The following is a 25,021-nucleotide window of genomic DNA, read 5'->3' on the forward strand; positions in this document are numbered from 1 at the left end:
AGGGACCGCAGCTGTCGGAAATGACGTGAGCAGCAGGAACAACTAGCAGCGCTTGAAGGAAAGTGTGCAGTCACCGTGTGTAACCCGGTCTACAGCTTGATTTTCAGCATAGCATAATCAAATCTTATCAATAGTTCTCATATTGGTGCCTGCTTATTACATTTGCCATCATGGTAAGTGAACGCGTTTGAAGAATTAAGTGTTTATTGACTGTAATCGTCTTTATTAGCACAGTAACGTTAGCTCATTTGCCATCTCATCTTTCCAGGCGAAAGTATTTATAAAGTTATTTGTCCTAACCTGCATCTTATTTTCCTTTTTAATAGGATTTGATTAAATGCATTCTACATGCATAATAAGCTTTAGTTATATGGAGTGTGGACTATTGAGCTGGATTTTTTGAGTCGATCATATTTTAAACGAAACTAACAGTGTTGCATTTGGATGCCTGGGCTAAATATGGATGGTGATCAGTCATGTGTAGACGTATTTCAAATCATGATTTTCATAATTGCATCGGTATTAAAAGGGGAATTCAGTATGAACTCATCTTGATCAAATGTGTTAGCTTTTATACGCATTTCAGATGTGGTGTTGGATAACATTTGCAAAGTGCCTAGTCATACAAAATAACTTTTCATTAAACTATCTCTATTTATTGTATCTTGTTTGAAAATTTATTTTATTGCTTTGCTCTATCGCATGTTTCTTATCCTGTTCTGTAAGTGATCTTTGTGATGTATGTATATGTTATACAATGATAAGCATTTTAGTTTTATTTTAAGCCTATATAATAACTGTTTCAAATATGTATATGATATCTAGTCAGACTGTATAGAAAAGTGCAATTGTTTAATCTTATAAGTTTTTTTGTTTTATTGTCATCTTCCCATAGTCTATTATGTCATATAATGGAGGTGCCGTCATGGCGATGCGTGGAAAGGAATGTGTGGCAATAGCATCAGACCGGAGGTTTGGCATCCAGGCACAGCTGGTTACCACCGACTTCCAGAAAATCTTCCCTATGGGAGACAGACTCTACATCGGGCTGGCTGGCCTTGCCACAGATGTACAAACAGTGTATGAATGGTGTCAGATGCATTCGAATATTTGATATTAAACATAGCACTTGTCATTTTTCTTTTTAAATACCTTCTGGTTTTTACCTTTCTCTCTCGTTTTAGATCTCAAAGGCTGAAGTTCCGCTTGAACTTGTATGAGCTGAAGGAAGGTCGTCAGATCAAGCCGAAGACCTTCATGAGCATGGTGTCCAACCTTCTGTATGAGAGGAGGTAAAAAAAAATGCACGTCTGTACATGCTAGTTACTGTTAAGTGGCAAAGAGAAAACCAGTTGCTGAAAATGGAAGGGAATTAGTGGAACAACAAATGCATTCAATCAGTGGTAAATAGTTTTTTGTTGTTGTTGACCTTAACTGTAATAGTGCTACAGTGCCCACTCACTTGTATTGAAAGTGTTTTTCCCATAGGGATCCCATAGGGATTTTAAAGTCATTAAAAATGATGTTCTATATAGTATGAATATGGGTAGTATGAATGAAATTTGGACGTACTACATCTGGCATGATGTTACTGTCAAGTGACCTACCAATTTGTGTCTTCACTTCACTGCCATGGGATAGTAGTAGTAGACAGAAGTAGTAGGGCATCTTACTTGGGGTACTTTTAGAATACTGTTTTTGGAATACTATGAACTTGGACATAATATTTCTTTTTTCACATACTATTCTTCGCCTGCTACAAGTATGAAAGTAGGCATATTCGGATACAGTATTTAAGAATTATAAGCCTTAAAACCAAACCAGCCAGCTATAGGGTGAATCACAACAAACTTTGTTTTGAAGCAACAAAGTATTTGGAAATCAGAGCTTAATGACATTAATAAAGAAGAGAAACTACAATCCCATTAAGCATTGCAAACTACACACTCAAATTAAAAACAATGGAGAAATATAAAACTGTTGACTCTATCACCCCCAGTGCTTCATGGGAGCGGGTGGGTTCTAAAGTGTTCTTTTGGTGTGATTTGCTTGTCTCGATTCTCTGATTGGTGGAAATTTCTCAGCAGAATCATGGGTAATCACCAGGAATTCTATTTTTGAACATGATTATGTAAAAAAGTAGTTAAAATAATGTGGGCTGATGGCTTCAATAACAGTATATATTATCAAATAACAACCTCATAGCTCACAGTAGATCTTTTTTAAGCTTATAAATGATCAAAATCAATTCTCCTGTCAAGAAAATGAATAGGATTTTTACTTCTGGAACCCAACTGATCCAAATTCACATTTTGTAGTATTTAGGCCAACTGAACTCAGTTTCTAATAGGGTCCTGCAAACCTACATATTTTCAAAATCAACTAGTCAGTGGGTTGTTATAATTACTAAGCAATGTGTATGCAATTTCGTTGCATTCCAGAGTTCAAAGAGTTCATTGCTAAATAGAATATTCCCATGTGCACTGTGTACAGAATTGCAATCTGTCATGTCTCAGGTTTGGGCCATACTACATCGAGCCTGTGATTGCTGGTCTGGACCCAAAGACCTTTGAACCCTTCATCTGTTCCCTTGACCTTATCGGATGCCCAATGGTGACAGAAGACTTTGTTGTGAGTGGAACTTGCTCAGAGCAGATGTACGGCATGTGCGAGTCCCTGTGGGAACCTGACATGGTAGGTGAAGGGAAACAAGACCACGTAACTGTATTGGGTATGAAGGCTGATTAATGATCTAGGTCTGGTAATCTCATAGACTTTTGCTATTGATTGTGTTCTCTAGAAACCAGAGGATTTATTTGAGACCATCTCACAGGCCATGCTGAACGCTGTTGACAGAGATGCAGTGTCTGGAATGGGAGTCGTTGTTCATGTCGTGTAAGTATATCATCAAATGTCATCAACCTTAGTGATAGTATGACAATCATTAACTTTTAATTAACTGATTTCAATCTGCACAAAACATTAAGAATAAAGAATACATTAAGAATATATATTTTTTTACAGTGAGAAGGATAAGATAACCACACGTACCCTGAAGGCCAGGATGGACTAAAGAAAAATACTGCTGTTTCCTCTCCTACAACCCCATTTTTTTGTACTCAAATAGAATTTGCCTTGTTCCATTTGTCATCATCAGAATTGAATTGTTCAATAAACATTTCTAATATTTACTCATCTGCTAGTTATGTGGTCAGAGATGTTTTTAAAAGATACTTTTTACTTATCTAATTTCTTGACATTTTAAAGTCAGCATGAAACAAATCTATTTTCTACAGGTGCATCTAAAAAAATTTGAATATTGTGAAAAAGTTTTTTTTTTTTTTTAACTTATGAAAGTTTAACTTTTTGAAATATATTCTATATTCATTACAAGTAAAAAATTTCAAATGTTTTTTTTTTGTTTGTTTTAATTTTGGTGATTAGAGCTTACAGCTCATGAAAGTCAAAAATCCAGTATCTCAAAATATTAGAATAGTTGCTAAGGTCAATCAAAAAAAAAAAAGATTTGCAAAGCAGAAAATTAAAATTTTTTAAAAGTATGTTAATTTATGCACTCAATACTTGGTCGGGGCTCCTTGAGCACAAATTCCAGCAACAGTGAGGTGTGGCATGGAAGCGATCAGCCTGTGGCACTGCTGAGGCACTATTGAGCCTTCAGCTCATATGTATTGTTGGATCGACTGTTTCTCATCTTTCTCTTGAAAATATCCCATAGATTTCATATGGGGTTCGGGTCAGGCATGTTGGCTGGCCAGTCAAGCACAGTAATATCATGGTCAGCAAACCACTTGGAAGTGGTTTTGGCTCTGTGGGCAGGTGCTAAAGTCCTGCTGGAAAAGGAAATCAGCATTTCCATAAAGCTTGTCAGCAGATGGAAGCATAAATTGCTCCAAAATCTCCTGGTAGACGGCTGCATTGACTTTGGACTTGATAAAACAATGAACCCACACCAGCAGACATCACGGCACCCCAAATCATCACTGACTTCAGAAACTTCACACTGGACTTCAAGCAGCTTGGATTCTGTGCCTCTCTGTAAATGCTTATTACAGATCTTATTGGGAACAATAAAAAACAAACAAAACAACGTAATGCTTAAACAAAATTTCATAACTGGATTTTACTCACCCTCAACTTGTTCCAAACCTGTAGGAGTTTCTTTCATCTGTTGAACAAAAAGTATTTTTAAAAAAAATAGAAAAGATATTTTGAAACATTTGCTGGTAGCCAAACAGTTGATGATAGCCACTGATACTGTGGAAGTCAATGGCTACCAGCAACCAGTGTGCTGGAGTGGGGATGGATGAACGGATGGTTCTAAAAAGACATATAAACTTAGGGAAAAAAATTAAATAAATGTCCCTTTTTCAGGATAATGTATTTTAAAGCTGTTAAGCTTTACAGATCTCTATTGAAAAGGATTTAATACTTGTTTAATACTTGATTTAACTTTTTCATACTTGTTCAGTGCACCTGTGGAACTGTCCTCAAGACACTTCAAGGTCACAATTACAATAACTTAGAACATTAAAGAGAGCTTTCTACTGAACACCAGAAGAAAAATCTCCAGAGTCCCTGATCACCGGATATTTACACATTGAGAAATGAGAGGACCTTTCTTTCTTTCTTTCTTTCTTTTCAAGACTCGTATATAATTCAACAACATAGCATTCCTATTTTTATTTATAGAACATACAACCCCTGGCAAAAAATTATGGAATCACCACACTTAGATGATGTTCACCCAAATTGTTTAGTTCATAAATAAACGAATCACAGATATGACAAAACAATTTTTGTTTAATAATTCAACATTCTGGTTATGTAAAACATATCTCAAACAAATGAGATTAAACTCCTTTAATTAATGGAAAATTGTTTTCCATATCAAGTAGGGGAAAAAAATTATGGAATCATTCAATGTTGAGGGAAAAAAAATATGGAATCCTCAACCAAAAAACACAATTAGTACTTGCTTTTCTTGCTCCACCTCTGGCTTTTATGTCGGCCTGAATTCTTTAAGGCATGGACTTCACTAATGAAAAACAATATTCTTCATCAAGCTGGTTCCAACGGTCTTGAATATCAGTTGACAGATCAGCTTTGCAAGATGGAGCCTTGCCATGGACCAGTTTTTTTTTTTTCAATTCCCATCATAAATTGTTTTAATCTGATTGAGATCTGGACTGTTTGCTGGCCATGTTATTGAGTTGATATGCCTTTCCTGATGAAAAGCTAACACTCTTTGTTCTATGGCAAGATGCATTATCATCCTGAAAAATTACATCATCACCAAACTTCTTTTCAGTTGATGGAATGAGAAAAGTGTCCAAAATTTGAATGTGTTGACTGTTGAGGTATGGATTGCCATTTCCCGATATGCCTTTCCTGAAGAAAAGAGCTAACACTCTTTGTTCTGTGGCAAGATGCATTATCATCCTGAAAAATGACATCATTATCACCAAACTTTTCAGTTGATGGAATGAGAAAAGTGTCCAAAATTTGAATGTGTTGACTGTTGAGGTATGGATTGCCATTTCCCCTGCTCCTATACCTGACATGCAACGATATGCCTTTCCTGATGAAAAGCTAACACTCTTTGTTCTATGGCAAGATGCATTATCATCCTGAAAAATTACATCATCACCAAACTTCTTTTCAGTTGATGGAATGAGAAAAGTGTCCAAAATTTGAATGTGTTGACTGTTGAGGTATGGATTGCCATTTCCCCTGCTCCTATACCTGACATGCAACCCCATATCATAAATGAGTTGGGACATTTCCGTAATTTTTTCCTCAACATTGAATGATTCCATAATTTTTTCCTTTACTTGATATGAAAACAATTTTCCATTAATTAAAAGTTTAGTTTCATTTGTTTGAAGTATGTTTCAGATAACCAGAGTGTTTAATTATTAAACAAAAATTGATTTGTGTTATATCTGTGATTTTTTTTTTTTTCTTATAAAGTAAAATAGTTGGGTGAACATTATGTAAGTGTGGTGATTCCATAATTTTTTGCCAGGGGTTGTATATAACTCCTAATTTTCACAATGTATGGTTGAAGACTAAATATGAATAGTTTCATATTTACGTGCATTTTCTTGCATGATACTCTACATCACAAACATCATTGGATAAGTTGTGTAAAAACTTTGACAGATACATGTTCTAAACAATAACCTTGTGCAACCTCATCTCACTGGCCATTGGGTTTTTTCTTGTGTCTGCGCCAAGACTTTTTATACTTTACTTTTGTCAGCATGTCGTTTTAAGCAAAAATCTGTCTATGTTCAGATTCTTGTGCATTTCATTGATGCATGTTTCACGGCAAAATACAATATTCCTAAATGTTGAACTGTGAATCTATTTCTAAATATGTATTATAATTATACTATATAATTACATAAAATAACTTTCTGATATGTGTCTAATTTTGTGATAGTAATTAATTAAAAAAACATTTTTTGACAGGAATGCAAAATCAACATGTAAAATCAGTTGGTAGTTATTGATGTTTTGAGCAGAATAATGACAAATAACAGACTTCCAGTTAAATTTTGCACTGCTAATATCAATAGTGTTGACATGTGACCCTGATATAAGTGGGCTAACAATGATTACCACCACAGGTGGTTCTTTACCTCCACGTCTTGCATTAACATTGTGAAATGCAAACCTAGCTGTGGATTATCCCATACATTCACACATAGCCTATAACTGTATTAATGTATACCATGGCAAGCTTGGTTCTCAGTACTGTTCTTACAGCAGCGCTCATTAATTGCCAGCATTCTCTTCCCAGTTTGAGATATACTTGGGATATTCATAAGGAGAGATTGTTTTTACAAGATTTACAATGCTTATGAATAATGGGAAGTAATAAACTGGATAATAAGTACTAACACATTCAAACTCAGGTTTTTGTTTTTTTATTAATTCATATGTAAAAATCTATGAAAGAAACTCAGCCTCTGTGTTTTAATGTCGCTTTTTCATTACTGTTTGTAACCATAATAGCAAAGTGCAACTAAGACCTCACTTGTTTAGACAGAGAGGGGGGATTGGTTTATACTAAGAGCATTTTATTAAACATATTTATATATAACAATAGTTAAAGCTGAAATACAACCTGAACGATGACAACAATAACGTACAATCACTAGACTAGTAATCATCAAATCCTTTTAACAGTTTATTTTACAGACTTTATTTTAAAGTGTTCCCTTTTTTCACAAAACCTTTTGCTCTCTAGAAACCATGTCAGTTTCTAGAGAGCAAAATATTTTCAAAAATATTTTAAGTTCAAGTGTTAGCATTATAAACACTGAATTAATACCAACATATTAAATTAATGACAGAAAGATCAGTAATGTTGGACAATAAATATATAACAGGAATATAACAGCTTGACAGTAAACTGTTTTTGCAGTAATGTCCGTTAAAGGAAGACTGTAAAAAAAAACAAAAAAAAAACACATACAGCCACTTTCTCCAAAATTTTTTAATTATTTAATTATGACAGAGACACAGCAATGCATCATGTCTTATCTAGATCATCATGTTTGTAGTGTGTTCCAGGGGATTAAAACGTACAATATATATTTCAGACCTAGTGGAGTAATATTAAATAATAATATAGTAAGTAATTGTAAATGTGTAAAGTTGCATAAGCTCATTACTTAGTGTCATATCCATATAAATCATTATTATGGTTTCTATGGCTAGGACCTGCAGTTCCTAAAAGGATTTAAGTAGGGATGCGCCGATAGCACTTTTTCCAATACTCGACCGATACCGATACTTTTATTTTTGGTACTTGCCGATACCGAGTACCGATACCAATATTTTCATTGCATTTGTAAATTTTTGAAATATTGGGTACAGAAACCAAAAGAGTATGTATAATGTTAGTTGGTTAACTTCCTTTATCAAATAGATACAGTCAAACCAAAATTTATTCAGACACCTTCAACATTTCTCACATTATCACAGTTTATTCGCTATAGTTTAGAAAATGGTAATAAAATATGACAAGAACTCAGAGTTAAACTGTGTCAGAACAAATTCAGCTTGATAATGTTAGATAACTTTGATAGAAAGGTATGTAATGCATTACAATCAACCAAAAATTCACGCGATTTGCTGTAAAAATGCAGGGAACCACTCACTATAATTCTCCTAACTGTGATATTTTCAAAAATAGAAGTTGCATTTTTTCATCTGAAACGTACGATTTATTTTCCAAAGCCACTCATATAATGCAGAAACACTCAAGCAAGCAAAACGCGCAACGCGCACACGTATTTGTACTGGTGCAGAATGAGAGGGACAAGTACAGTACAGCCTAGCGCATTCACACAGGCTGTTAGTTTCACTTTCGCCAGAAAGTCGTGTATGCTTAAGGGTGAAAATAAATGACATTTATAGTGAATTCTTTGTCTGAATATGGCACTTATCACATGCTGTGTGGTATCGGCGTTTGGTATCGGGGCATTTTAACGAGTACGAGTACAGGAGCTCAGTATCGGGCCCGATACCGATACATCGGTGCATCCCTAGATTTAAGTTTACTACTAGACTAAAAACAGTTAAAGTTAGCAGCTGCATAAAACAGCGCTACATCCCACTTCAAAACACTTTTGTGAATAATTACCTGTCAGGGTCTTTGGGAAAATGATGAAAGGCAAGATTTTTACTGTCACACTGATAGTTTTTGCAGTGGATTGCCCAACATTGCGTTCTTTTATTCCACTTTGACTTCTCTTTCGTTTTTATTCTGTCTATTTCTGTGTATCTGTTGTCCAGTTGGAATTTTCACAGCAAAATGGTGGCCGCGCTACCGAAACGCCACCTAGTGGCTGCTACCCAAAAAGAATCAGTTTCGCCTCTTGGTCTCTTTGCTGACACATAAGATTTAGTCCTACACTTCGCTTAAATTACGACTTATGCCACTTAATGAGATGCTTGATAGCAGCTTTGAGCCAATAAGTTTTTTACACTTAAGTCAATTCTTAGCAGCGTTCTTGCGACTAATTCTCAGAGGCTTGATAAATAGGGGCCCTGGGGCCGGATTCACGAAAATCTTCATAAGAAATTTCTTAAGATAAATTCTACAAAGTTCGTAAGAATGTTCTTAAGTGTAATTCTTCAAAAATTCTAAGAAATTCTCATGTTCTTAAGAGCATCTCTTTTTTTCTTAAAAAGAAAATGACGGCTTCACATTTTCATGCGCCATGTTTTTGAACAGTTAGCCTACTTTTAAATGTCCTTTCTTAAGGTGAAGCGATCTGTTTCATTCATTTGCGCCGGGTTTTGTTTTTTTTGCACTAAAATCATTAGTTAAAAGATTAAATCATTCCTACAACTGCTATTTAAGACAAGTCTGAGGTTAGACTAACTTTAATAAGTTATTTAGGATGATTTTTAAGAAGATTCTTTTCAAGAATTTGAATTCTTCTTAAGTTTTGTCGTTCATCTGAGAGGTGATGTCCTTTTGGGGTCACAATATTGCTCCCATTGCTGAAGAGCTCTTGCACTGGGGCACTTGAGGGTAGAGTTGTATTGAACTTGATGAACACTTTTTTCACGCCTGGAAATTCATTTAGGCATTTCAGATCTTTGTTTGTGCCCTGGAGATACAGCCACACCTCTTCTGCTGCTTCCCTCTTTCCACCTTTGTTGCTAGAACTTCCAGGTCCATAGGAGAAGAATTCATCCTCATGAACAGGGCCTCCATTGGTCTCGGTTTCTTCGGTCCCTTGGTCGACCTGTAAAACTTCAGTGATCAACTGTGCTCGAAGACTCTCCCTCTCATCTTCTGGTAACCACCAGAGTCTAAACTGTGGCATGGTGGCTGTGGCCAATCTGGCATCAGAACTTTCAAACACCTGCTTGAAGCAAGAGTCAATTGCCTTGACTGTGCTGTCAATGACCTTGGAGAAAAGGCGGGTGTTTGCTGCCTTCTCCTCGAGCTTCCTTTTAAGGGTCAACAACGTTGGTATCACAATGCCAAGGAAGCACTTTTCTTCTCCGTGCAGAAGGTCAAGCGCAAAAGCCACTGGTTTGAAGACGTCAGTATATTCTGTGAGATACGCGGTTTCATCAGGTGTAAAATGTGGAACACCTAAGACTTCAGACAGCTGGTTGAGCTGTGAATCAGTAAGTGACATCAGCTTGTTAATGGCGTAGTATTCTGAGCTCCACTGATTCAAACAAGGAATTGTGAAATTCATTTTTGCAATGGATTCAATTGCATTAGCAGCTTCAGTGGATGATTGGGCCTTGTGCCATATTGCTGCACATTTTTCAATTGCACTGCTGTGCAGTTTACCTGCCTGTCCCTTTGAGACGGCATCCGCTAGATCCTTCGAGGCAATCGAGTTCAGTGTTTGAGAAGCACACCGTTGGTGGGGTGGTAAGAAGTAACTCAGAAAGAAGTCTCCACCCATTTCTCCATCACACAGAATACTGCCCAAATCCTCAAAACGACTTTGCTCCACTTCTTGGTCATCCTCGGAAGAGAATTCTTTGAAGGCTTTCACGAAATTGTTACCGTTGTCAGTGACGGTGGCCTGAACTTTGCTCTCGATGTTATAGGAAGAATGAGTTTCTTGAATTTTAGCGATGATGGTTTCACAAGTATAGCTGATGGGGATTCTCGTGCAGGCAAGAGCAGCAGACTTCCTTTCGAGATTGTCCTCAAGCCAGTGACAAGTCATTCCAAAATAACTTCTGTCCTGCACTGACCATACATCAGCAGTTGTACACAATGTCTGCACTTTGTCAAGTTTCGCTTTTAGCTCCCCTTTCATTTTATTGGACGCTACTTCAAGCCTGGTGATGAAAGTATTTCGACACATGACTTTATTGCCCCTGCTTAAAGCTTCAATCAACTTCCTGAAGCCAGGTTGCTCTAGAATTGAAATGGGTTGCACATCCTCTACAATAAAATTAAAAACCAGGGTATTTAGCCTTGATTGTGATGTTTGATGATAAATGGTGGTGGGATCAATCATGTCTTCTTTCGCTTCAGACGATGATTCTGCCATTTGATTTTCCAGAACGCTTGGTCCATCACTGCTTGGTGCTTCAACGCTTGGTGCATCCCTTATTCTTCTCCTACACACCACAGAATGCTTTCTCTGTAGGACAAAGAAAATGAGTCAAAACAAGACGTTTATTTTCTGTGCTTAAACGTGGTGAAACCAAGGCACATTAAACGCTAAAACACTTTAAGGCGTTAAATAATAAGTATGTGTTGTCCTAAAAAATTGGATATTTATTAGAGCCTCATTCATTCATTAAGAACATTTTCCAGGTTTGAAATCAATAATGAATGAATGACTTAATAAAGGATATGAGTCACTCTTGAAACTGCTTTTGTACAAACAATGAAAGTCAATGGGGTCCAATGTTGTTTTGGACCCCATTGATATTCATTGTATGATCAAAAAATTTTTTTTCAAAATGCCTTTTTTTGTGTTTCACAAAAGACAACAACTTACAGGTTCTGAACAGCCTGACGATCAGTAAATGATCATTTTTATTTTTGTGTGAACTATCCCTTTAACGTGTTGGATACAGTGGGACAGTGGCTTTGAGGCAAAATGAACTAGGAGTGTAACGGTATGAAATCATCACGGTACAATGAAAACGGTATAATCATTTATTACATTTGGTGCTTATTTATTGCTGTTTTTTTCCTCACAGTAATTTTTTGGGTTGTTTTTTTTCTGCATTAAACATTCGGCCTGCATATGTAAATGTCAGAAAGCACCAACAAAAAAAATGTATGAAAGGCGATCCATAGTTTATTACCTTTTATTTATTAGCAATTCACAGTATTTTCATTTACCTTCATCTTTGCAAATTCCTTGGGGTGGTGGTCACGGAGATGGTGTGCCATGTTTGAAGTGTTGCCGGTCCGAGCCGACACTTTTTTCCGACACAATCTACAAACTGGATAACCATCAGCATTGATGGTGCCTCCTGGGTCTTTTAAATACCCAAAATACTCCCATACAGCGGATTTCAGCCGCTTTGGTGGGAGAAAAAGAGGCTCAGGCTCCGACATTTCAGTGTTCTGGCGTTTGCGCATCTGGCAAGGTGAGTGACACTTAAATGAAAGAGGAGAAAGGCGCAATTTAGACATTTTTTATGACTATCTTTTAATTAAACGTAGATTAAATGGAAAAATAATTTCTTTACTTTGGTTTTATTAAAAATACAAATCCTAACTTATACTATCATTTAAAGCCGTGTACCGTAAAATCATCATACCATTACATTGCTAGTTGGAACAGATAAAGTGCTTTGATGAATTATAATTATTCGTCATACTATTATGAACAAACATGTCCTAAACCAAGTCGTATAAAAGTTCAGCTGTCTCTGTAGTTGTCCCATTCCTTTATATAGTGCATTAAGTAACCTAATCTACATAAAACCATAGTGTAAATTATTCAGCACACTCATTCAATCCTTCTAGTGCTGGGCAATCTACCCATTCAAACTGTAAACTGGTTTGAAATACCCACATGGTATGAATTTTTAAAAAACCGGCATACCAGTACAAGATGCTAAGCAACGTAGACAGCATCATGAATTGATAGGGGATCCCTGTTAACTGCATATACTTCTGACTAATGGTTAGAGAGCTTTTAGAACTATTATAACACACAACTAATTCTAATAAATCAAGCAAATAACCCAGCACACAACAATTTATGAAACAAATAACTTGAAACATAATTGTCATTCTGATTCATATAAAGACCCAAATCATGGAAAAAATGTGATAAACCGTGAAATGGTCAGAATCCTTAAAAAAATAAAAAATAATAAATACATTTTTAAAGTGTGATACAGATTTTTGGTCAAACCACCCACCACTATATCCTACCATCCTCAAACAATATAGATTACCCATTATGCAAGATTATGGAATTTTTATTTCAGCATTAAAGCAAATGCACTGCTCGTAGACATGCAAAAAATCTGTTAAGGGGAGTATAACTGCACAGTCCCAAGTTTATTATTTTTTACACAATTACGGCTTTCAATCAATTAATTTTTAATCAAATTAATTACAATTTAAGCTAATTAATATAGCTAATTACATATCAGCATTCTCAGAAGAAAAAAAAAAAAAAACAGTACCCCAAATAACAATTGTTGCTGACATAAGCACTGAACTGGCATCACAAAAAGTGGCTTTAAAAGTCAATATTGTATGTTTTAATTATAATAAGCATACAGTTCATAGCAATTACTTTTGAGCAATTTAGTTTGTCTGTCTTTCAGAGGTAGATTTAGGGCCTCATCACATCTCGCTGTTTTAGAATGTGTTTGTGTCCCACTGTACTTTTTTTTTTCTGTGAATAAAACAACAAAACCTTTCAATGTCTGTTTGACAGAACATTTGATGAAATTCATTCACTTTGCATTAAGAAAATAATCCAAAATGCTTAAACAAGAAACTTCTCAGTTGTATGCACTTGCTAGGTTACTTCTTTTTTAAATACCAACTTAAAGGTGTACTTTTTTTTTTTTTAACTTTAACTAAAGCATGTTTTTGACTTTTGAGTCAAATTTTCACTTAGTATCCAACTATCCATACTTTTTTTTTCCACTTAAGCATGTTCGAGTCCTCTCCAGCGCACGATATTTACATCATTGTCTGAATTCGCAATGCAATTTCCATACACTCCTTTCTCGTGTAGTAGACTATATGATATTCACTATATAGGGAATAGGGGGTGATTTCGAAGACAAGGCAGCATTTTTCATTTAACAAAGTTAAACACTTCGCTAAGCCCGCCTTAATGTAGGCTAATGGACCAATCCACCATGGCAATGGCAACTGCCGCCGTCCGCCATTTTCTCAGACGAGCATTTGCTTCTTTTTTTAAATGTAAATCTACAGAGGATATGCATGTTTCGATAGTTTTATACTTTATTTTACAAACATACAGTAAGATGTCGTTGCCGAATCACTTATAATAGTGACATATAAGCGCCATTTTTTCCTTCTGCAAAGCACAATAAACAAACCATGAGAAGTACACGCGGTATTACCAAACATTCCCAAGTGACCACGTATTACATTAATAACAACAACATTTTCCCCTAACAAATTAATGTTACTAACGTGTTTTATTTAAATCATTATAATGTCGACAGTTTAATTAAAGAGTTTGCGGAACGAGAGTTATAAAAAAACAATAGGAACAGTCCTGCTCACCTACACCAATCGATTACAGATTAAGCTTTTTCATTCTATGATTAGATATTATATTATACGTTAACACTAGACCCAATTTAACACACTATAACGTATAACTTATTAACGTTACTGATCATAAAAAAATGTTTACTATAAACTCAAAACCACTCCCACTTTGTTGATCGTCTGTCCCACGTTTCGCTTAAAACTTCGCCTGACAAACAGGTAAAAGTGAAAATCAGTGCCTACATGTGTTTATAAGCCACTAAATGTGATCATATATTATTTTCTTGGATTCACATTTAGGAGTGTAACAAACGCTTCTATCTGTACCCCACCGGGAATCTACCAAAAATAGTTTAATTTTGCATAGCTGCCCCACAAACTCAAAAACAATAAAAAAAGCAATCGATGGGTGTTAAATTGAGAAAACGAGCAAATGTAACTTACCTCCAAATGCTTTTTTAGATTAGACGTCGAGTCCCTTGCAGTGGATAAGATGTTGATCTTTGGGAGGCAGAGGTTGCACTGAACAGTAATGTTTCTCCCTATTGTGTCCCTGAATGTGAAGTAGTGTTTGTGCATCCAGTGGTCAAAGGCTAAACGAGACCGCTCCATCTTCACACGAGGCTCCGGCGTGGACCGCTCGTATAAAACGTACAAACAAAAACAGTAAATTACACTTGCTGATTCATGTGTAATCGTGTAATAAATAAAACATACCATATACTATTTGCAGATTCTTTATTTTTGTAATCTAATTACGTAATCCAAATAACGTATCCGTTACTATCGAACGACAGAGGCGCATTTCCCATGGAACAATTTTTGCTGTTTCCGGCGTGGGGCAAACTAAAATAGCTCATTACTGCCACCTTCTGCTAGCATGGAGCAAAGACACTATACTTTCTCAGACTCGTGTGTTCAGCTCCTTCTCCATGTACACGGATCCCTCTCACTTGTGTCTCATTCGAAGTCGCGCCCGAGGTTAAAAGTTTGTCATCGAGGATGTCTAATTTCCGAAAAGTATCCACTATAAAACTGACTGTTCCTCCTCTTGAGGTGTAGGCTAAATTACTGTCATTTCTTTAGAATGAAATGGTACTTTTCTGATATCAGGCTTAAAGGGATATTTCATTATAAAATTAAAATTCATCCACAATTTATTCAGTTTCAAGTTGTTCCAGTGAGTTTCTTTCTTCTGTTAAACACACACAACCACACCCAGAGCACTCCCACCCACACACACACAAATATATTTTGATTCTGAATAACAGTTGTACCAAAAAAAAAAAATCTTCCATTTAAAGATGTATGCATCCAACAAATGTGACCCTCGGAGGGCACAGCCTTTAAAGACAGCAAACTATAATATAATGCTTTAATATGCTAAATTTACATGTGTTTCTTTCAACAGGCAATTTTGGCCTTGTTGGTTTTAAGAAAATGTTTTCAGAAAAAAAGTAGTTTAATTTGCCTACCAGTAATGTCAACACACACACGCACACACACACACACACACACACACACATACAAACTGTTAACAATGTACATTCCAGGAACTGTGGTAATAGATTGTGGTACTATTGCTCAACTCCTCTAATAAGTTTTGTCTTTCACTATATACTTCCTGTAATAGAGTGGAAATTTCAGAATGTTCCACTGATCCATTGACTCCACAACACTCACAAAGCCAATATCCAACCATTATTTGATATTGATTATATATTTTGGCAGATAGGAGAAAAGACTTTCTGTAAAGCTAGAATAAACATCTATTCTTAATGTAATGGAGGTATTGTATATTGAGGGTGGTCACCCACTGGCAAAAACATAAATCAGTGCCTATATGCAGCCAGGAACAGACCAAATAAACCAAACCTGGGCTTATTGTGTGTTACAGTTTATTTGTACTCTAGCCCAGGACTTTCACACTTTACTTCTGTTCACATGGCCCCCATGCTGCATGGAATGGTAGCATTTTGGCAATGCACTCCTGTTTGCCAGATCTGGTCCACAAGCAGGTCACTGTACAGCCAAGACTGAAGCAAATAAACCATAACTGTTTTGGGCCAGAACCCTATGTATAATATTGTAAAATATAGCCTTAAAGCAAATCAGGTAGGCATATGTACTGTGTCTGCTTGTGTGTGTGTGTGTGTGTGTGTGTGTGTGTGCATGCTGGGCCATTAAACCTTTGGTGAGTCAGTGACTTAATATTTATGACACTGCAAGTAAATTCTGCATCAACAATATTCAACATACAGTAATAAGAAAATGTAGGAGGATGATTCCACAATTCCAAAAACAGCATTACCATCTTCACTTGTTACCAACCAATTTTTGATACATCTACAAACATTCTTACTGAGAATTAACCCAGGTTTAACACACTCTCTTCCTCATAATCATTCGAGTCAAAAAATTAAATATGACACTACCCTGACTAAGGTCTAGTTCTCACACTCTTTTAATTCTGTTGATATTTTTTTGTACCTTATGTTCAAAGTTCTTGCCTAGCCCTATCATCTGGAAACAATCATTTGACAATAATGCCATGAAATATTTAATGAATCATGATGACAAACAGTAAAACACATTCCCTGCAAATTCTTGCACAGCTTTGTCTGAGGGGGGCGTGTCAACGAAAAGCGCTCTCATTGGCTTGTTACCTGACGTCACTCTCCCGCGCCGCTTGTCCCTTTGACTCGCGTTAAAACCGGTGAGCGAGAGCGTTGTTGCAAAATGTTCCTGCATTGTTCGTTGCAAGAAGGTCAATAGGCGCAAGCGAGTATGTCTGAACCATGGCTTTACCCTACCATTTTACTATGTATTTATGGATTTTTCTGCAGCCACAGACCACTGGAACCCTTTCTAACCCCGTTTTTGATGGGACCTGATAAAAATCTGACGGAGACAGAGGTAAATGTGCTTGAAGGGTGATGTAAGCGTATGGTGAAGTGATGTCAGACGTCTTTGAAAAGTAACTTCAGTAACTAAAGGGCTTTAACAGAAAGCGAAATATCGGTTCTGAATGTAATAATGAAATAAGAGAAATTAATAAGATAAAATAAAATTAAATGTAATCAAGTTTTTTTTGTTTTGCTACATAGCCTATATATTCTGTTACTCACTCGCTTCAAAGAATCTACATGTTTAGAAAAAGATGTAAATAATATATTGTGAAGAATATATACTTGGGTGTAAGAGTGCCCCCCGCCCCATAGATGGGAATCTGCCAGCTATTTGTCTAATCCTAGAAGTTTAATCTTTTCACTAAAGCAAAATCCTGCATTCATTACTAAATCTGCGTCACAAGATTTTTTTTAGGCTTCCGAGAGTGTTTGTGTGGTTAGTAGCTGTCTTTTAAAGAATTGCTAATTGTAGGTTGTCAGCTTGAATAGTTTTGCAAAAAAACTAAAATTTCAAGGTAGCACAACTGTTCTGGTATATCATGATGAAGAAAAAAATCATAAAAAAATGCAATTCTTGGTAAGAACCTCATTGAGTAGTTTCTCGGAGTTATTTTTTATTTAGTACTGTCCCGAGTAAGATATTTTACATAAAGGATGTTTACATATACTCCACAAGACAAAAAAAAAAAATGCTGAAATTATTAAAATAACTCCTTTCAAAAGTTTGGGAACCCTTGGTTCTTAATACTGTGCGTGGTTTACCTGGATGATCTACCACTCTTTTTTTTTTGTTTGTTTTTGTTTTGTTATGGTTGTTCATGAGTTCCTTGTTTGTTCTGAACAGTTAAACACTGTTCTTCAGATAAATCTTCCATGTCCTGCAGATTCTTCAGTTTTCCAGCATCTTTTGCATATTTGAACCCTTTCCAGCTGTGACTGTATGATTTTGAGATCCATCTTTTCCTTTCCAGCAGTGACTATGATTGGGGGGGAAAACTTTCTGAATTTGAAGATCAAGGTAAATTGTACTTAATTTGTCTTCTGGGAGACATGCAAGTGTCTTCTGTTGCTTCCGAAGGGCAGTGCTAACTTGTTTTTTTGTTTTGTTTTTACTAACTTTTGAAGAGGGTTATTTTAATAATTTCAGCATTTTTTTTTGTCTTGTGGACTATATGTAAACATCTTTTATGTAAAATATTTTACTCAGGACAGTACTAAATAAAAAAAAAATAACATGCATTTGGTATGATCTGTCTTATTTTGTTAAAATTATTCACATTTTCACAGATTCTACAAGGGGTTAACAAACTTTCGCATGCCACTGTATGTATGTGTGTGTATATATATATATATATATATGTATATCACGCGCACACACATACATACACACACACACTGGCATGCAAAAGTTTGGGAACCCCTTGTAGAATGTGTGAAGAAAATATATATATATGTATGTGTGTGTGTGTGTATATATGTCTATATTTACACACACATTTGCTCTTCCAAACTGTTTAATTAAATTTATTTTAATATAAAATATATATTTATATAACTTATAATCTTGAAATGAAGAAAACATTCACTAATGCTCAAGAAAAAAAACCTCATCTGTAGCATCTAAAGGGAGTGCAAAATAAAAACATGATATTTAAACAAAATAAGAAGAAATTACACATGATCCTGTTCAAAACATTGACACCCACTGGCTCTTAAGGCATTGTTTCCTTTTTGAGCATAAAACATTGTTTTCAAAGAAAAATCAATTTATTTACCCTTCTGTCATTCCAAACACACAAGACTTTTGTTAATCTTCAAGACACAAATGAAGGTATTTTTAATGAAACCAGAGCGGTTTCTCTCCCTCCACTGAATGTCCAGGTAATCAAAACTCTCAAAAAGGTGTATTAAAATGAATCTATATGAGAGACATGATTGCTTTATATGATAAACAGATTTAATTTAGGCTTTTATTTACATCTAAACAGTTGTTGACACACATACATAGCCCACGTCATATCTGGTAAACCCAGAAGTTCAGATGTACGTGATGCACAAGAGCCATTGAGGTTTGTTGTAGTTTGACACTTTTACAAGCTTCTGCATTTGCTTTATGTATGTGTGTTTAATGTGTGAATAAAAGCATAATTTAAATCTGTTTATTTTATAAAGAGAACATGTCTCTTCACAAAACTTTAAATTAAACCGTTTGATTCATATGGATTCATTTAACAACTACTCCATGACCCTTTTGCATCTTCTAAGTTTTAGTAACCTGTATTTTCAGTGGAAGGAAAGAAACATCCCAGGTTTTATTGGAATGATCGTAATTTGTGTTTTGAAGTCTTATGTGTTTGGAACAACATAGGGGGAGAGGAAATGATGACAATTTTCATTTTTAGGTGAACTATCCCTTAAATACTGGCCTTAAAAGAATACAAAAATTTGCGCACACTGATATGTTCACAGACATATGCATGTGTCTCTATGACTTGGTTTGACTCATTTGTTTGACTTTCAGACTCTCAAGGACAATACTAGTAGTAGTGGATTACTGGAAGTGTTAAAAATTCTCTGGTCAGACTTCCTTGAGTGTTACTCCTGCTCTACCCTACTGGCCTGGTCAGTGTGGTGGGCTTTATCCACATGTGGTTACCTCCAGGTGATTAATTATGCTCAAGCACTTTGGGAGAAAATCTTGCCTTCCAGTGATTTTGAGATCTACAATGGATACGTGGAGACAATATCTACCTTGCTTGGTATGGCCATCTGGTTATATTTATTCAATTCATTTTATTATATTCCCATTCTTAAAAGCATAGGTAACAGAGAATACATTATACCTATGGAAGACCGTTTCCACCACAGGATAAAAAAACAACAACAACGTTAATTGTGGCTGTATCTCTTTATTAAAAGTTATTCAAACATTTTTCTCACAATTAATATGTCACAATTCAGACTTTGTTAATAAAAAAAAAAGCAACAACGTTAATTGTGGCTGTATCTCTTTATTAAAAGTTATTCAAACATTTTTCTCACAATTAATATGTCACAATTCAGACTTTGTTCTCACATTTTTTTCCCCCTCAGAATGGCAAGATGTAAATTCAGTTGCGAGACATAAAGTTGTAATTCTTGGGTAAAACATTAGTATGTTAACTTATTGTAATTGAAAAGTAACATTTTTTTTTTGCTTGCCGTGGTGGAAGCAAAAAAAAAAAAACTGAATTGCGAGATGTAAACTCAGAATTCTGAGAAATTCAGATTTTTTTTTTTTTTTAGAAAAAAGTCAAAATTGTGAGATGTAAACTCGGAACTGTGAGGGAAAAACTCAAAATGCTGAGTGTACATCTTGCAATTCTGACTTTTTTTTTTTCTCACAGAATTGTGAGAAACAAAGTTCGAATTGTGAGATATAAACTCAACACTGTGGGAGAAAAAGTTGCAGTTACCTTTTTTTATTGTTTTATCCCAAGGTGAAATCAAGCTTCCATTTGTTACCAGCATTTTCATCATTATCATAAACAAATTCAATGGTCATATATAACAGCAGACACACAACTGTGTTATGTGATTCACAATAAAACAGTTTGACACATTTTTCCCAAATGAATTAATTTATCTGTTTGTTTTTTTCTCCACCAGGCGCTTTTGCAGCATTTGTTGTAAGCTTTGTGAAAGTGTCCTGGGCAGTGTGGGGAGAACTCGCCCTCTGCATTTTCTCTGTGGTAATTGCAGTGTGTGTGTACCTCATGGACACCATCCGAAATATCTGGGTTTGCTACACTTCCTACATGCTCTTCAGAGCTACCTACATGCTGCTTATCACCATAGCAACGTAAGTAAAGCTGTCAATCTGTATCCATTTTCTTTAGAAATCCATTGTAAGCTGGGTATCTTTCGACTTTGTTCTGACTACGAAGTGCTAGGAACCCTGTGTCTTTGACCTTACAACAGTGACTGCTTTACCACTCTCAGGGGTGGGTAATCTGTGTCCATCTATCGAAAAGACATCACAAGTTGGCTCGATCACTGATGAACCTGATGATTTTAGAAATCAGTCACTTCAAGTGCACTTTATCATCTTGCAAAAAAAGGCACATGCTTGTGTATCAGCTTATTTTTCTACACTAAATATAACTGTAAAAAACCAAGACACAATTGACTGACTATAACACAAAGAAAAACGTGTAACATGATTTCTGAAATCAAATCACGGAAGCTGACATGGACTTGTTGTAAGGTCAATTTAAATTATTACACTGCACATGGATGTCTCTCTTATTTGCCACAACTATTTCAGGTCTTGGAGTTTCTTCTAATGAGCTGAAGAGTTGAATCAGTTGTGTTTCATTAGAGGCATCTAAAATGTGCAGTTTTTGGTAGGTACTGTAGGACCAGGGTTGGGAACAACTGTTCTATTGATTGTTTAAAAGGATTTTGATTCATTTAATTGTTTAGCAGGTAATAGATTTTTGGGCATATGGCCCATAATAATTCGGCGGGCACATACCTTGTTTTATTTTCTGATGCTACTGCATGATGTGGCCCAAAAAAAGCTTATTGCAATTATTTTGGCATAACTTGTAGTTGGATTGCAATATGAAAAATTTAACTCCTACTGCTGCTGATTATTACTGTTGATATTCAAGACGGTGGTTCTCAACGTTTGTCAAAGCCAATATCTGAAGGTTCACCCCAAGATGTTTCTGGTACTGTATTAACAGCTGCTTCTTTCCATCTTTATTTTGTATTTTAGAACATAGGAGTGGCGATATATTAAAACCGTTAAATAGTTATAAATAGTTATAAATAGTTATAAATAATTAAGATAATTAAATTTCATAGTTCCAGAAATCAGTACTGAATGTGTTTAATTTACATGACTTTTCTAGTCACTTGTGATTTACATTTTTTTTTTGTTTGTTTTTTAAGTTATATTTGACTAATAAATAGCAATTTCTATCTGTCTGTCTTTACCAGGTCTAGAAATACCCTCATGTATCCAGGTTTTCCGAGATGACAATTAAAATAAAATGGCAGTTGTTAAGGAATTAATTAAAATTAGAAATATGCCAGCTTACATCTGGATTTTAGCTTATTTTAAAGCTTGTTTAGTCTTATTTAAATTCATTTATAGCCATCTTGTGGCCCTCTTGGAAGTCTTGGAAGTTCTGGCCCCCTGGTTGAGAATCACTGATTAAGGAGGATATCTAACAAAAAAACATCAAACTGAAATAGAATGTGCAAAAGCTACATTAACAAGTACTGCTTTCTGTCTCCATATCCTTCCATATATCTGAAGGTTCACCCCAAGATGTTTCTGGTACTGTATTGACAGCTGCTTCTTTCCATCTTTATTTTGTATTTCAGAACATAGGAGTGGCAATATATTAAAACAGTTAAATAATTCTAAATAGTTCTAAATAATTAAGATAATTAAATTTAATAGTTCCAGAAATCAGTACTGAATGTGTTTAATTTACATGACTTTTATAGTCACTTGTGATTTACAGTTTTTTATATATTTTTTTAAGTTATATTTGACTAATAAATAGCAATTTATATCTGTCTGTCTTTACCAGGTCTAGAAATTCCCTCATGTATCCAGGTTTTCCCGAGACGACAATTAAAATAAAATGGCAGTTGTTAAGGAATGAATTAAAATTAGAAATATGCCAGCTTACATCTGGATTTTAGCTTATTTTAAAGCTTGTTTAGTCTTATTTAAATTCATTTATAGCCATCTTGTGGCCCTCTTGGAAGTCTTGGAAGTTCTGGCCCCCTGGTTGAGAATCACTGATTAAGGAGGATATCTAACAAAAAAACATCAAACTGAAATAGAATGTGCAAAAGCTACATTAACAAGTACTGCTTTCTGTCTCCATATCCTTCCATACTTTCTGCCCTAAAATCTCTCACCTTCAGAGATTGTAAATTGCAGAGCGCCCAAACTCAGTCATTGCTTCCATACCCATCTGTATTTTTATCAGTTTTGAGCCATTTTAATACCTACTTTTTCCATATTCATCAGTGTTTGTTTAATTTGCACAAAATCTTGTTGCTGCAAGACTCCCTTCTAAACATGACTGCTCTTTTATCTGAAATTCTATTGGCTCTTTCAGTCAAGTTCTCCTTGTGCACTTGACAATTGCCACTCATATTTCTTCCAAAAAATGGCCTTCTTTTATATTGCAGGTATCAGATAGCTGCTAACCTAAGTATGAGAAGATATGCTTTGGTTTTTGGAATAAACACTTTCATCGCACTTCTACTGCAGACGCTTCTTACTGTGATTGTAGTAGATTCTGTCGGTCTAGGCCTGGACATTTTTCTACAGGTGAAGTACAACATATACCTAGCTCAGTGTGTCATCATGAATGTGGATCACTAACGAAAGCTGCTAATATCGTTTGCAATTTTGTCTGCTCCTTTCCACAGTTTCTGATCTATGCAAGTTACTTTGCTGTAATAGCTGTGATATTCTTGATTGCTTGGCTGTATAAACTGTACAAAAGAAGGGGACCTGAAGGACAGAATGAATTACCCTCAACAGAAACCGTTCCAGAGGCTTGAAACCCCTTACATCAGCATCCGTTAAGCACAAGGTTATAGAATAGTCTTTCCGTTCAACTGAATGCATAGGTAAAAAATAATCAGGTCAAAATCAATAATAACTGTATATTAAGAAAATGCAGCATTTCCAAATCAGTCACAGATCCAGCTTTTAAAGGTTATAAAAGCACTGGTGATTTTGATAACAGAGTTTACAATTATACACTGAAAGTGGCCGTTGGGGGTCCCAGAGTGTGAAGAACAAAATCCACTTATTTAATATTTTATTCACACCATTATGATGCCTTACTTTACTTGAATCTAAGCAACTAGGACAAAATAAGTAGTCTTGACGTTTTAGCCAATACTATCACATTATTAATGTAAGCGCTTGTTTGAATCGGCAATCTTTTCAGTTTTTCTCTGACACATTTGCAGAGTTATGGTACTTTCACTGCAAATAACTCTTTTTTTTTTTTTTTTTTTTTCTCTCTTTTTTTTTCAACCACTTTTTTACTCTATTAGTGTCAATACTAATGCTATCAGTATGGAAGCCCGTTTTCACTATGGAATCAAAAATTTTTTTTAATTGCTTTTTATCTTACAATTCTTGCAAGACTTTTTCTTGCAACTGTGAGTTTATATTTCCTAATTCTAATTATAAAATGATGATATAGAAACTTAGAAATGCGAGATGTAAACTCACAATTCAGAGAAAAATGTAAATGACAAAACGTAAATGCACAATTGCAACTGACATCTTGCAATTCTTTTTTTTTTTTTTTTTTTCTCTCTCTTTTTTTTACACACACATTTTGATTTTGAATAGAAATATTCATATGAAGATGAAAAAAAACAACACTTGGTCCAGTTTTCTTCACTATCAAAAATATTTTTCTTTGTCAGCACATTTGGTTGGAGCTGATTTTGAATTGCAGCACAATTATGATTGTGATATTGCTTTTTGATTATAAAAAAGAGCGATGATGATATGTGACCTTTTAGACACAACCTTGTCAGTAATTTTTGTCTATTTGTGGTCTGTCAAGGAAAATAGTTCCAAATGAAGCGACAAAACAATCAACCTCTGTGCAACACAAAGTAGTATGGTTTTGTTTTTGACTGAATCAGTGACTAAATCAAACAGACAGTCATGTGACCAATCAAATTTGAGGAAAAATGCTAAAGGCCCGTTCACACCAAGGACGATAACTATAAAGATAACGATAAAGATATAGTTCTAAAAATCGTTCTCAATATTAAAGAATAGCAGAGTCGACACCACAACTATAATGATAAA

At 35.3% G+C, this 25,021-nt stretch overlaps 3 protein-coding genes across 3 annotated transcripts; 2 read left to right on the plus strand and 1 right to left on the minus strand.

The window, feature by feature from the left end:
• Nucleotides 1–4: 4 nt before the first annotated feature.
• psmb3 (proteasome 20S subunit beta 3) lies at nucleotides 5–3,195 on the plus strand. Its single transcript, XM_016486605.1, has 6 exons — nucleotides 5–173; nucleotides 896–1,080; nucleotides 1,185–1,292; nucleotides 2,517–2,694; nucleotides 2,801–2,895; nucleotides 3,025–3,195. The coding sequence occupies exons 1-6, from the start codon at nucleotides 171–173 to the stop codon at nucleotides 3,071–3,073; spliced, it is 618 nt and encodes a 205-aa protein (XP_016342091.1). The 5' UTR covers nucleotides 5–170; the 3' UTR covers nucleotides 3,074–3,195.
• Nucleotides 3,196–9,431: 6,236 nt separating this feature from the next.
• Nucleotides 9,432–15,063, minus strand: LOC107688883 (zinc finger BED domain-containing protein 1-like). Its single transcript, XM_016486713.1, has 3 exons — nucleotides 14,699–15,063; nucleotides 11,879–12,139; nucleotides 9,432–11,165 (listed from the first exon to the last, which is right to left on the minus strand). Exons 1-3 carry the CDS (start codon nucleotides 14,972–14,974, stop codon nucleotides 9,432–9,434), a joined length of 2,271 nt encoding a protein of 756 aa, XP_016342199.1. The 5' UTR covers nucleotides 14,975–15,063.
• Nucleotides 15,064–18,988: 3,925 nt separating this feature from the next.
• On the plus strand, nucleotides 18,989–24,216 carry LOC107688884 (thiamine transporter 1). Its single transcript, XM_016486714.1, has 5 exons — nucleotides 18,989–18,994; nucleotides 19,685–19,922; nucleotides 20,812–21,004; nucleotides 23,365–23,506; nucleotides 23,608–24,216. The coding sequence occupies exons 1-5, from the start codon at nucleotides 18,989–18,991 to the stop codon at nucleotides 23,740–23,742; spliced, it is 714 nt and encodes a 237-aa protein (XP_016342200.1). The 3' UTR covers nucleotides 23,743–24,216.
• The last annotated feature ends 805 nt before the right edge of the window (nucleotides 24,217–25,021 follow it).

The sequence above is a fragment of the Sinocyclocheilus anshuiensis genome, unplaced genomic scaffold (assembly GCF_001515605.1).
Source record: "Sinocyclocheilus anshuiensis isolate Anshui unplaced genomic scaffold, SAMN03320099.WGS_v1.1 scaffold101, whole genome shotgun sequence".
Classification (NCBI taxonomy): Eukaryota; Metazoa; Chordata; class Actinopteri; order Cypriniformes; family Cyprinidae; genus Sinocyclocheilus; species Sinocyclocheilus anshuiensis.